Genomic DNA, 13,175 nt, shown 5'->3' with positions numbered 1-13,175 from the left:
AAAGTTCAAATCTAAATTTAAAAGCGTCTGAATACTTGGCCGAGAATCTCGTTGTTAAATGGTGTGTGATTTATTGGAGAGAGTTGGCTGAACGGACATATATGGCCTTTCTCAATCTTTCCTTCATGTGTTGCAAATCTGGTGGGATATGACAGAAATTGACCTAACTATTGATTTCATCCATCTCTAATTATTTCAATGCTTAACTTCCAATCACTAAATCATAATAAATCATAATTTCCCAGTTGTTGCAATCCAGTTAGGGGCCGTTAACCTGTAAATGTGAAATCTGAACACCTTGCTTTAACCAATAGAACTATGCCACAAGATTTCACTTTAAAAGAAGAACACACATTTTTGTGTATAGAACAAATTATTAAAAGCAGATACAATTGTGTTAACAGTATAATTTGCACACATGAATGCCAGTCCCTTAGATCCCCCAAGAATTCTCTCATATGTTACAATATCTTAGTTCTTTACTTCTATAGGGAGCAAACATTAGTCTTATGGAAACTTTGTTTAGTTCTCTTCAGCTCCAGCTTTTCTCCAAGGTCAAATTTTAGTTTACCATGTCTTGACTATGCTTACCTTATACCCTTGTTCTGGTTGCTTTTCAATACTTGCAACCTAATTTTGCTTTCATGCTGGTTTGTTTCTTTGCCACAAGACCTGGTGAGGATCACTATAGATTTTTTCACTCATTTCAAGCCAGGCAATCTTCAGGCTTCTGCTCCCATCTGTCATTCCAGCTGATAATTGAGATTAAGCCTCACTCACATTCCACATGGTGAACAGTGAAGTTAGTTTTCTTCCTCTGCACGCTGTATAGGACTAGCTGTCATTTACTTACGCAATGCAACAAACATGTCATGTTTTTGACCACATGGATAATGGCAAAGCTAATGTCATTGAAGTGGAAAGTAACATTTAGGATGAAATATTCCACCCCTCCTGCCACAAATTTGACAAGTCATTGAAATCTCCATTCACATCCACAGGACCAGAGAATCCCATCAGTGTCAAAGTCTGGAAAATTCAGGCCATAAAGTCTGGGTTGTTCTGTTAGTCCTAATACAAAAATCTCAAAAATTGTAACACTGTTTTGCTAACAATGTACTTTTTCTCTCTAGTTCTGACTGTCTTGCTGCAGAAACTTAAGCCCACCAAAGTTTTAAAAATTAGTCCGGGCAGCACGGTGACGCAGTGGGTTAGCCCTGTTGTCTCACGGCGCCGAGGTCCCAGGTTCGGCCCCGGCTCTGGGTCACTGTCTGTGTGGAGTTTGCACAATCTCTCCATGTTTGATGTGCAGGGTAGGTGGATTGGCCACGCTAAATTGCCCCTTAATTGGAAAAAATGAATTGGATACTCTAAAAGAAGAAAGGAAAGTATAGCTCGGGAACAGGCCCTTCGGCCCTCCAAGCCTGTGCCGACCATGCTACCCGTCAAAACTAAAACCTTCTGCACTTCCGGGGTCCGTATCCCTCTATTCCCATCCTATTCATGTATTTGTCAAGACGACCCTTAAACGTCACTATCGTCCCTGCTTCCACCACCTCCTCCGGCAGCGGGTTCCAGGCACCCACTACCTTCTGTGTAAAAAAACTTGCCTCGTACATCTCCTTGGAGTATAGTGTTCAATTCTGGTCACCACACTACCAGAAGGATTTAGAGTGGGTGCAGAAGAGATTTACCAGGATGTTGCCAAACCTTGCCCCTCGCACCTTAAACCTATGCCCCCTAGTAATTGACCCCTCTACCCTGGGAAAAAGCCTCTGACTATCCACTCCATGCCCCTCATAATTTTGTAGACCTCTATCAGGTCGCCCCTCAACCTCCGTTGTTCCAGTCAGAACAAACAGAGTTTATTCAACCTCTCCTCATAGCTAATGCCCTCCACACCAGGCAACATCCTGGTAAATCTCTTCTGCACCCACTCTAAATCCTTCTGGTAGTGTGGTGACCAGAATTGAACACTATACTCCAAGTGTGGCCTAACTAAGATTCTATACAGCTGCAACATGACTTGCCAATTCTTATACTCAATGCCCCGGCCGATGAAGGCAAGCATGCCGTATGCCTTCTTCACTACCTTCTCCACCTGTGTTGCCCCTTTCAGTGACCTGTGGACCTGTACACTAGATCTCTCTGACTGTCAATGCTCTTGAGGGTACTACCATTCACTCTATATTCCCTACCTGCATTAGACCTTCCAAAATGCATTACCTCACATTTGTCCGGGTTAAACTCCATCTACCACCTCTCCCCCCAAGTCTCCAAACAATCTAAATCCTGCTGTATCCTCTGACATTCATCATTGCTATCCACAATTCCACCAACCTTTGTGTCGTCTGCAAACTTACTAATCAGATCAGTTACATTTTCCTCCAAATCATTTATATATACTACGAACAGCAAAGGTCCCAGCACTGATCCCTGCGGAACACCACTAGTCACAGCCCTCCAATCAGAAAAGCAGCCTTCCATTGCTACTCTCTGCCTTCTATGACCTAGCCAATTCTGTATCCATCTTGCCAGCTTACCCCGATCCCATTTGACTTCACCTTTTGTACCAGTCTGCCATGAGGGACCTTGACAAATGCCTTACTGAAGTCCATATAGACAACATCCACTGCCCTACCTGCATCAATCATCTTTATGACCTCCTCGAAAAAATCTATCAAGTTAGTGAGACATGACCTCTTCTTCACAAAACTGTGCTGCCTCCCGCTAATACGTCCATTTGCTTCCAAATGGGAGTAGATCCTGTCTCGAAGAATTCTCTCCAGTAATTTCCCTACCACTGACGTAACGCTCACCGGCCTGTAGTTCCCTGGATTATCCTTGCTACCCTTCTTAAACAAAGGAACAACATTGGCTATTCGCCAGTCCTCTGGGACATCACCTGAAGACAGTGAGGATCCAAAGATTTCTGTCAAGGCCTCAGCAATTTCCTCTCCAGCCTCCTTCAGTATTCTGGGATAGATCCCATCAGGCCCTGGGGACTTATCTACCTTAATATTTTTCAAGACGCCCAACACTTTGTCTTTTTGGATCTCAATGTGACCCAGGCTATCTCCACACCCTTCTCCAGACTCAACATTCACCAATTCCTTCTCTTTTGTGAATACTGATGCAAAGTATGTGAATATGTGAATACTAGTGAATACCAAATTTAAAAAAAAAAAATTAGTCATTACTTTGCTGATGTTAAATATGGTACATGTTATTAGGATCATTCTTGTAAACTGGGTGAGAGTGCCAGAAAGGTGAGCTTCAACGAAATGAATAGATTTTGATCCTCTTTTCTTCATGCTTCCTACGATAACAGTAATAGAAGTACAATGTTTGCTGGAATCCAGTGCAATAAATGTACAGTCTGCCTTCTGAATCCTTTCTTACCAACAGAGATGGCCAGATGACCGTATTATTTTAATCCATCATGGTACAAATCACATTACATCTATAGTCTGCCAAAATTGACTTTCATTGTTTTGAAAAAACAACCACGCAACGTTTCGAATGGCAAAGACACCACGGCATACCACCATCCGAATCAGTTACTCTTGCCTGTCGTCTGTCTCTACAGTTATCATGGTTGTACATGTAGCATGTTGTACATGTATCTGGTGAGGTTTAAAACATTTCCAAATGCCCAGGGTCTCTTGATCGCAAGGATTTTATGTTAGGAACAGGCACTTAACCTGGTTTTCAGGATATAATCAGTATCAGCGAATTCTGAGCCGTGCCTCGCCAGTAACATGAAAGGAAAGGGAATTGTGCACCTTTCTGCCTCATGGCTATTATGCTGCAACTCTATCCCCTCACCAAAAATGCTACCAGCCACTAAATCTTTATCGTCAATCAACACGGATAATATTGTTTTATGTGAATTTAATTATTATTGGATGTCACTTTTGTTTAATTTGGAACAATATCAGATGCTAATTATAAAGCACAAAAGCATCAGTTTAGTTTGTTGTGAGGTGGAAGCCAGTGAGGTGGAGAACTTGTACAGTAATGGCTTGTTTGCACCAGTTCGGGAAGCAGAATGTGAATGTTGTAAAAACTGCACAATGGCGGTGTTTGATCAGTCAGCTGTAAACTGGCAGCTTGTTAAATCACCTTTTTTTGCTTCCGGTCTGCTTCCATTCAAAACTGGTACCTGAATGGTTCACAGACATTCTACATACTGCACAGCGGGGTGTCTCATTTAGACTAAATATAAATTGCAGATGTACTTCTGTAGCTGTGTTATTTCAGTTTATGAAGATTAGTTTACAGGGCTTCTGGGCTCAAACACCTCGGTCTAGAGAGTTGTGTTTTTCTTTGCGTTAAGCGTTTTCTAAATTGATTTTTTTTTGACAAGTGCCAGTATAATTGGCTCATGGTGTTCTTCAAATATTTATTTGACCTGCACCTTTCCCAGCTGAATGTTTAATTTCTTTCAACCCCTACATCTCTCCTACCCCCCCCCCCCCCCCCCCCCCGCTCACATTTCTTGATTCTGAACACTGCAGGGAAACCTGGCTGTGTAACGAGCAATTAGAAGGTGAATAACGATAAGCTGGATTGACGGGCTGGTCCTCTGCTTCTCTGCTCAGCTCTTCTGAAAGCCGCCACTTCCCTTCATGGGGAACCGCAAGCCCAAACCTGCTCCTTCTCGTTTTCCGGCACAGCATGTTGATGTACTGTCAAGACAATGTGCTACTGTGCTTTTCTTTTCCACTTTCAGAATCTGAACACTTAGCAACGTTTCCAAATAGTCTCATGCTGCTTTTTTCAACCTTCAACTGCAGCCTGCTCCAACATCTCCTCTGATCTTTGGCAACGCCCTTACACCCACAGTGTTGTTTGGAAGGAGACTGTGAGTGAAGGGTCAACGATGTAGTTCCAAGATGGGATGGTGTGTGGCTTGGAGGGAAACTTGCAGGTGGTGGTGGAAAAAATTTCTGTCATGTTTACTTGAATGGCCTATATTTGGCTCTAGTCCCACAGCAATATGGTTGTGTCAAGTGAGAGTACCTTTAAGAAATGGGTATCAAATAGCTGTAGTACATGCACCTTTAAAAAAAATGGGTGTTTATCAAATAGCTGCAGTGATGTCAGAGTGTGGGTGGAGCTGGGCTGGCTGTCTTTCACTATTGCTTTGAGCAGGCAGCTACAGGGTGTGTTTAGTTTCATTTTGCAGATTGGCAGCTGCATACAGCAAAACCAGGTGTAATTCTGATTTCTTTCTGCATGAAAGGAATGTCTTCAAATCACTTGCTAATTTAAAAGTGATAACTGCTCTCAGTAGAGAATTTAAACCTGATGTCTGTGGTGAAGAGGGTATTTGTCTTATGGATGTTGCAAGGAAAGATTAAGGGTTACTTATAGAATATTGTATCTGTGGGGATTATTGGTGTTGATCGTTGTTAAGATGTTTACTGTGGGTTTATAAAGTGTTAACTGGATTCATGAATAAACATTGGTTTTATTTTTGAAAGTACTTTAGATCTATGTTGCATCACACCTGTAAGGTAGACCCTTGTGCTCCCCATAACCACAATCTATTAAAAGTTGTGGGTCAGGTGAACTCCACAATACACTTTGGGGTTCTCTAAACCCTGGCCCATAACAGTTGGCTCATAAACTGCCCTTTTAAATGGCCTAGCAAGTGACTCAGACATTTGCAATTAGGCAGGTCACCTCACCAGCAGCGCCTTCTTGAGGGTAATTGTGGATGGGAAATAATGCTGGTCTTTCCAGCTTTTCCCACAACCTGCGAAAAAAAACTTTTTTATATCCACATATTTACCATTGGTTAAATTCTCTTAAGTTGAGCCCATCCTCTCGTGTTCTGAAGATTGTGACAGAATTAAATATATTATTGGGGTTCAACATACCGCACCATTAAAAATAGTGAATACTTCTGAGCCTCCTTTTCACAACAAGTAATCCTAGATTGTTCAACCTCTCATCAGAACTCAGATGCCTTCAGCCAGGTATCCCTTTTCCGTTTTCTTCGCTGCTTTCAATATCTGGTAATTACTGCCCGGTTACAATGCTGAAATTGTGCGCTATGCCCAAGGTTTGATTGTACCACTGCATGATGCAGAGTCTGAATTGCCTGCTGGAGTCATACTCTATCCAAGCACAGTGGTTAGCATTGTTGCTTTACAGCGCCAGGGACCCGGGTTCGATTCCCAAGTTGGGTCACTGTCTGTGCGGAGTCTGCATGTTCTCCCCGTGTCTGCGTGGGCTTTCTCCGGGCGCTCCCATTTCCTCCACAAGTCCCGAAAGACGTGCTGTTGGGTGACTTGGACATTCTGAATTCTCCCTCAGTGGACCCGAACAGGCGCCGGAATGTGGCGACTAGGGGATTTTCACAGTAACTTCATTGCAGTGTTAATGTAAGCTCAGTGACCTAAGCTGGAAATGAAACCTGGGCCCCTGGCGCTGTGAACAGCAGTGATAACCACTGTGCTACCATGCCACTCATGGAACTGCTCCACATGTAGAGGTAAATATCAAAATTTCCTAGTTGGGCTTGTAACTTCTATGTTGTATCTTCTGTGTACCTCTATTTCAATGCAACTTGCATTTACATCATACCTGGGAGCCTGAGGCTGGCTTCAAAAAGTATCTTAATGAAGAGAAGTCCAATAACTGTGGAGGATAGCTATGTAGAGATAAATATTAGCAAGTTGTGCAGGCAGAGTGGGGCCTTGCCAGAGTGAATGGGGTCATCTGCCTGACTCAGCCATATTCTGACAGGTGATTTGAGGCATAGGATGCGTTGAGGTCAAAACTACGTTTTCCATATCATGAACCAAGGTATTGATCCACCTCACAGAAAGGTGCTAGGTCAGTGGGGGGCAACCTGTGGCCCGGGGCCCATCTCGGTTCTGAGTGTGGCCCACGAGACATTTTGTTGCCTGTTGCCCAGGCTCAGAGTTGCCACATTCCACTGATTTCCATCCGTACAGTTTTGTCCCTGTTAGAATGACTGAAGTGATATGCAAGGGCAAGTGATGTGAGCTGCATGCTAATTGCTCACAACATTGGCTGTGAGAGCCTTGTAAGCCCTCTGTGTCCAAAGTATAATTTTTTTTTTAACCATTTGAAGTTGATAGCTCTATTAATATATAAAAGATTATGCATTTTCTATAACTTATAAAATATTTGGCATGTATTAAATGTATTTAATCTTATTCATGGGGTCGTGGTTCGTGAACAATCCTGATTTCAACCTTGTGGCCCACTGAGATGAAGGGGTGCCACTCATGCGGCTCGCGCACTAGCCCAGGTTGCCCTCACTGTTCTAGGTAGTCAGCTGAACTCTCACATTGTTGTGGGGAGGCGGGGGTGGAGTGGGGATGCAGTGACAAACCTCTGAGTTTAGGTTGCCGGCTTGGAGTCCCATGCAATGAATGCCCCGTTTGGGATATTGTGGGCCGGCTACCAATGATTCTTAATACTTTTTAACTGATGAAGAGTGGTGACTAACAATCTGTTGTGATGGGTAAAACATTCCACAAACTCCGAGTAATGGCCGAGACTCATCTGTTGGTGCTGGGTGAACTCCATGAGATCTTCATTAGTTCGATCGGGACTGACCTTAAATTGTCCATTTCCACTTTGGCAGATTGTGACGTAAAACTGTTTGAGGTCTTTTGTCTTATGCATCTTTGTGAAGCATCTTGACATGGTTGTCTATATTAAAGGCACTATGTCAATGCAGATTTGTTAAATGTAGATCGTTCAAGCTGCTAAAGAGTGAATTGCAACCTAAGGGATATCAGCAACTGATCCAAATAATAGAAAAACATGAAAAGCTAGAAGATATTATAATGAAGATAGGAAAATTTTCATTTAATATATTCTTCAGCATATGAGAGATAACCTTTCTTGGAAAATGTACAGATTGCTGGTCTTTCAATGGAAAATTACAGTACGAAGTCTTGGGGGATGAATGTAATGCGACATGAATCCCAGGTCCCGGTTGAGGCCGCACTCATGTGTGCGGAACTTGGCTATAAGTTTCTGCTCGGCGATTCTGCGTTGTCGCGGGACTACCCAGTCTTCAGAACAGTGACCACGACACCACACAACCCTGTCATGGCAATCTCTGCAAGACGTGCCAGATCATCGACATGGATACCACTATTACACGTGAGAACACCACCCACCAGGTACGCGGTACATACTCGTGCGACTCGGCCAACGTTGTCTACCTCATACGCTGCAGGAAAGGATGTCCCGAAGCGTGGTACATTGGCGAGACCATGCAGACGCTGCGACAACGAATGAACGGACATCGCGCAACAATCACCAGGCAGGAATGTTCCCTTCCAGTCGGGGAACACTTCAGCAGTCAAGGGCATTCAGCCTCTGATCTCCGGGTAAGCGTTCTCCAAGGCGGCCTTCAGGACCCGCGACAATGCAGAATCGCCGAGCAGAAACTTATAGCCAGGTTCCGCACACATGAGTGCGGCCTCAACCGGGACCTGGGATTCATGTCGCATTACATTCATCCCCCACCATCTGGCCCGCGAAATCCTACCAACTGTCTTGGCTTGGTACAATTCACACCTCTTTAACCTGGGGTTACCCCATCTCTGGATCTGTAAAGATTTAATCACCTGCTAATGCTCGCATTCCAAGCATTGTTTGGCATCTTTGAATTTGTCTATATATGTGTTTCTGGAACATACCTCTTCATTCACCTGAGGAAGGAGCAGCGCTCCGAAAGCTAGTGACATCGAAACAAACCTGTTGGACTTTAACCTGGTGTTGTAAGACTTCGTACTGTGCTCACCCCAGTCCAACGCCGGCATCTCCACATAATGGAAAATTAGTCCTTTTTAGATTAAATACACGACGGGCACGGTTTAGCTAAAAAAAAGAATTGAGTCCCTTGTGGGTGGTAATCGAGGGGTCGTCCCCGGTGCTACAAGTGCCAGGCAAGACCCCGCTATCGAAGGGCACTGATTCCCACTGAGGCTGCACTGAGCCACGTATCCTGCAATGAGGAGCTCCGGCAAGCGGAGAAATTTCATTCTTCAAGCATCTTCATAATAATCTTGCCCCTGGCTTCTACCATGGATTAGTCTTTCTGCTCATCTTGGAAGGCATAGCCTGAAGACATTAACCTGAAACTTGCTTCAAATTCAGGCCTTAAGATTCATTTTCATAAAGCCAACAAGCTCCAGGCATTAATTGGATGCCCTGATATAGTTCACCATTCTGGGGGCCTTTGCAAAATTGCCCAACCCACAGGTTGGTCCTGGGTGCAGTAGATGTAAAGGAGTTGGTGGGGGGGAGATTGTGACAAGCCGAATGCATGCAGAGACCCAACAGGTTGAAAAGCTCCTCCTGGCTCCACATTAAGGTTAGTGTTATAACCTGCACTAGCCTGATGGGGTTGGATGAATTAGTCTCCCTGTGAGCCTTGTTGAGTACGAGGTCCCCCGCTGAGGGGCGGGGAGCCCATGGACAGGGTAATGGTCATTAATATAAAAGTTGGCCACACTTAGAACCAACACCTCAGACCCGTCTGGGATCTGAAGACTATTCTACGTATTATTACTTTGCAAAAAAACCAGTTTCTCTTTATCCACTCGCCTTGGACCCGTCTGTGGTCAAGGAAAGATGATGCCATCTGGAGTGAGGTAGCTCCTGTGATTTTAGGGTGGGAGGGGATCCAGCTTTTATGCACTATTTTCTTGTAGATTTCCAGCAGTCCATTTGAAGATCACTGGTTAGGTGACAGCAGTCCCAATTCCTGCCAAATTGGGAGTGGAGTTCTAAAGCTGCCAATGAATCGATTCAAGAGGTCTAACACTTGTTTGAGTGATGTGTCCTGGACATTTGGGAGTCATTAATAATAATAATAATAATAACCTTTTATTGTCACAAGTACGAAGTTACTGTGAAAAGCCCCTAGTCGCCACATTCCGACACCTGTTCGGGTAAGCTGGTACATTGGCATCTAATTCAGTAGGCCTAATGTTCTGATGGGCTTTGAACACAGATTACCACTGTGCAAGCTTCTTTGTTCAAACACCCTATGTAGTGCCCAGAAATCAGTTGCATCCGAGGCCACATTTTCTCCCAAAGATATTTTTCTTCCTTTCCACTGTGCCAGGCAGTTGTACATGACTCTGAAGTTAAAATTGTGATTCCAGCAGTGAACTAATTTATTGACTGAATAATGCCAGTATAGATTGTGAAGACAATTGCATTTTGTATCAAAGGGCATTACCTGATGGTGTTTAAACATGGCAATTTTAGGGTGGCACGGTGGCACAGTGGTTAGCACTGCTGCCTCACAGCACCAAGGACTCTGGTTCGATCCCGGCCCTGGGTCACTGACCATGTGGTGTTTGCACATTCTCCCCATGTCTGTGTGGGTCTCACCCCCACACCCAAACAGATGTGCAGGGTAGATGGATTGGCTAAATTGCCCCTTAATTGGAAAAATAGAATTGGGTACTCTAAATTTATAAAAATAAATATATAATTAACCATGGAAATTTTGTGAAAGGTTGTATTTTTCATGCAAAAATGTAATGTTTATTTTAGTTCAAACTTGGAGAAAAAAAATTGCCACTTCTAAAGGGAGGCACTTAGATGTTAATGCCTATTTCTTGTTTTATTTCAGAGACTGGAAATTTCCTGGAAGCCCTGGATGGTAGTCGGCAGATCTCTCACATTCGCAGATTACACACAAAAGCAGGAGACCTTTCAAGTAAGAATTTAACACACCTTGAGGTTGAAGATATTAGTCACAACTGGATTTGTACCAGGATTTGGTGATTGCACCAAATCGTTTGCTTTCTGGTTTGGCTGAAAGGGAATAGTTGCTTAATTATAGACAGTGCCATTTTTGCTATGTTCCTGTTTGTTCCTAACCTAAATGTGGAGATAATGGGCTGGATATTACAGTCCAGTGGTGAAGCATCAATTCTCGCTGTTGACCTCAAAGAAAGTTGCCACAAAGGCTAAATGTTCTCTGCAGTACAGATTTCCTCTTTCCTGATGCCATCTTGTGCCTGGCTCCAAGTCAAGGAGATCTCTAGACTTCCAGCAAGAGTGATGTCAGCAAGGATGGTAAGCAGCCAATCACATCGAAGTATTCTCACGGGCAGCAAACCAGGAAGTTAAGACGTCTGAATTCTTTCATATTTAATTTTTAAATTTTGCAGATAGTGAAATAAATGATTGGGACTTACCTTGGGACTGGATTTCATCAGGTGGGGGGGGGGGGGGGGCGCGGGTGGGATTGGGGAAAACCACATTGCTCTCCCATGTTGCAAGAATCGACCAACACCCAACGCACTTGGTGGGCAAAACAAGCAGAGAGTGGGAGTAATCCAGCCTTTGAAAGTTGCCAGACAACCTCATTGGTCAGCAGCCTCAGCAGTAATGAAATGAAATGAAAATCGCTTATTGTCACAAGTAGGCTTCAAATGAAGTTGCTGTGAAAAGCCCCTAGTCGCCTCAGCAAGGAAGAGCGTTAACATCTAGAGCGAGGCAGCTCCTGTGATTTTAGGGTGGGAGGGGATTGAGCAATCTAGGAGGAGGATGGAATGGTCGGTTATGGAGGCCAGGTGGGAAGGAATAAAAGGGGGGGGGAATATCATCTTGGAGGGGTGAGTGCCCCTGATGAGCAAAAGAATACCCCCCAAAGGATGTACCCCTTCCCCCCCATTCCTTTCCACCTTTTATATAGCTTGCTTAAAAAAACTGTATTATGGCATGGGCAGCATTTTATCCGGGTTAATTGGCTTGGCAACCAGCTCAATTCATTCTTAATTATTTATTTAGAAATGGCAGCAGGCTGCTAATTTCAGTGCCCACCCACCTATTGTATTATGATGGACATCCCGAAGATGGGCAGGAAAGTACTAGGCTTGCCAATCCTTGGACTTTATAAGAGGGAGGGGGGTACTTTATGAGGGGGTCGGTGCTTATAATCCACCCCATGAGCCCTGCTGCCTCACGGCGACGAGGTCCCAGGTTCGGTCCGGCTCTAGGTCACTGTCCGTGTGGAGTTTGCACATTCTCCCCTTGTTTGCGTGGTTTTCGCCCCCACAACCCAAAGATGTGCAGGGTAGGTGGATTGGCCACGCTAAATTGCCCCTTAATTGGAAAAAAATAATTGGGCATGCTAAATTTATTTTTAAAAATAAATAAATAATCCAACCCATGTGATTAAGGTAGGAATAATAATATCAGAAATGTTTTTCAAGTAATTTCACATTTCTAAAATGTTATCATAATGGAAAAATTTTGCTTTCAGAAACTAGAAAACTACTCTTTCAGGGCCAGTGAGGCTAAACAGTTATAATTACAAACTTAATATGCTGTTAAAACCCCAGTTGCACCTCATTCAACATGGTGTAATGTTGTCAAGGTTTTTTTTACGGTGATACTAAGAGTGCAGGAATGGAAGAACTCATCAGTTCAATGATTTCTAATTGATTGCATTCTGCGAGGAACGAAGATTGCTTCAACAGCACGCCTCCTGCAGAAGAGTGAAATCACTGAAAGCAATTCTGGATTGGCATGTTAAAACACCATAAGTTAACGTCAATTTCTGAGGAGTAATGGCAGTGAACACAGACAGATTAGTCGTCATTGGGAAATCTAGGACAAGACAGTCACATGGCATGAAAGTACAAGGATCACAGGGAGAAAACCTCCTCTCGTGAAATCTGGAAATCCGGGACAATATCTTGTGAAGCGGGTATGCCAGAGTTCACAGGTCAAGGGAAATCACTGAGAACAGGGGGAGAAGGAGACACTCAACCCTACCAATGAAGAGTATTTTACAACGGGTTGGAAAAGTAACATAAGATCAGGGAAAAAACTTTTATGAAAGTACTTGGGTTCTTTTAATTCCTCCTTAATATTCATTGACAAATTAGTTGAATCGAACATTTTGATTCTGGAATGTAGTTTGTGCGAAGCCTGCACATTTGAGTAAAGACTCTAGCAATGATCCAAGCGACGGACATTTTACTTTGTATTCTGTAGTGGGGTCAGCCCATTTCCCACAGCTTATTAAAGCTATATTTTTGGGAGCAGTTCAGGGTAAAGCTGGAACATTTTCCACTATTGATACATAATGTCATATCAAACCATGCCAGAAAATAAAACTCGCACAAGTTCATGGCGAATAAAAT

The 13,175-nt window shown here is 43.6% G+C and overlaps 1 protein-coding gene across 3 annotated transcripts in view; it reads left to right on the top strand.

The window, feature by feature from the left end:
• emid1 (EMI domain containing 1) overlaps positions 1–13,175 on the top strand; it is a 531,354-nt gene that overhangs the window by 250,965 nt on the left and 267,214 nt on the right. For all 3 annotated transcript variants that reach the window (XM_072491083.1, XM_072491261.1, XM_072491172.1), the window contains exon 4: positions 10,649–10,735. In XM_072491083.1, the coding sequence (XP_072347184.1) occupies positions 10,649–10,735 (87 nt within the window). The remainder of the gene's footprint in view (positions 1–10,648; positions 10,736–13,175) is intronic.

The sequence above is a fragment of the Scyliorhinus torazame genome, chromosome 1, assembly GCF_047496885.1.
Source record: "Scyliorhinus torazame isolate Kashiwa2021f chromosome 1, sScyTor2.1, whole genome shotgun sequence".
NCBI classification, from domain to species: Eukaryota; Metazoa; Chordata; class Chondrichthyes; order Carcharhiniformes; family Scyliorhinidae; genus Scyliorhinus; species Scyliorhinus torazame.
This window is presented reverse-complemented; position numbering and strand designations above follow the sequence as displayed.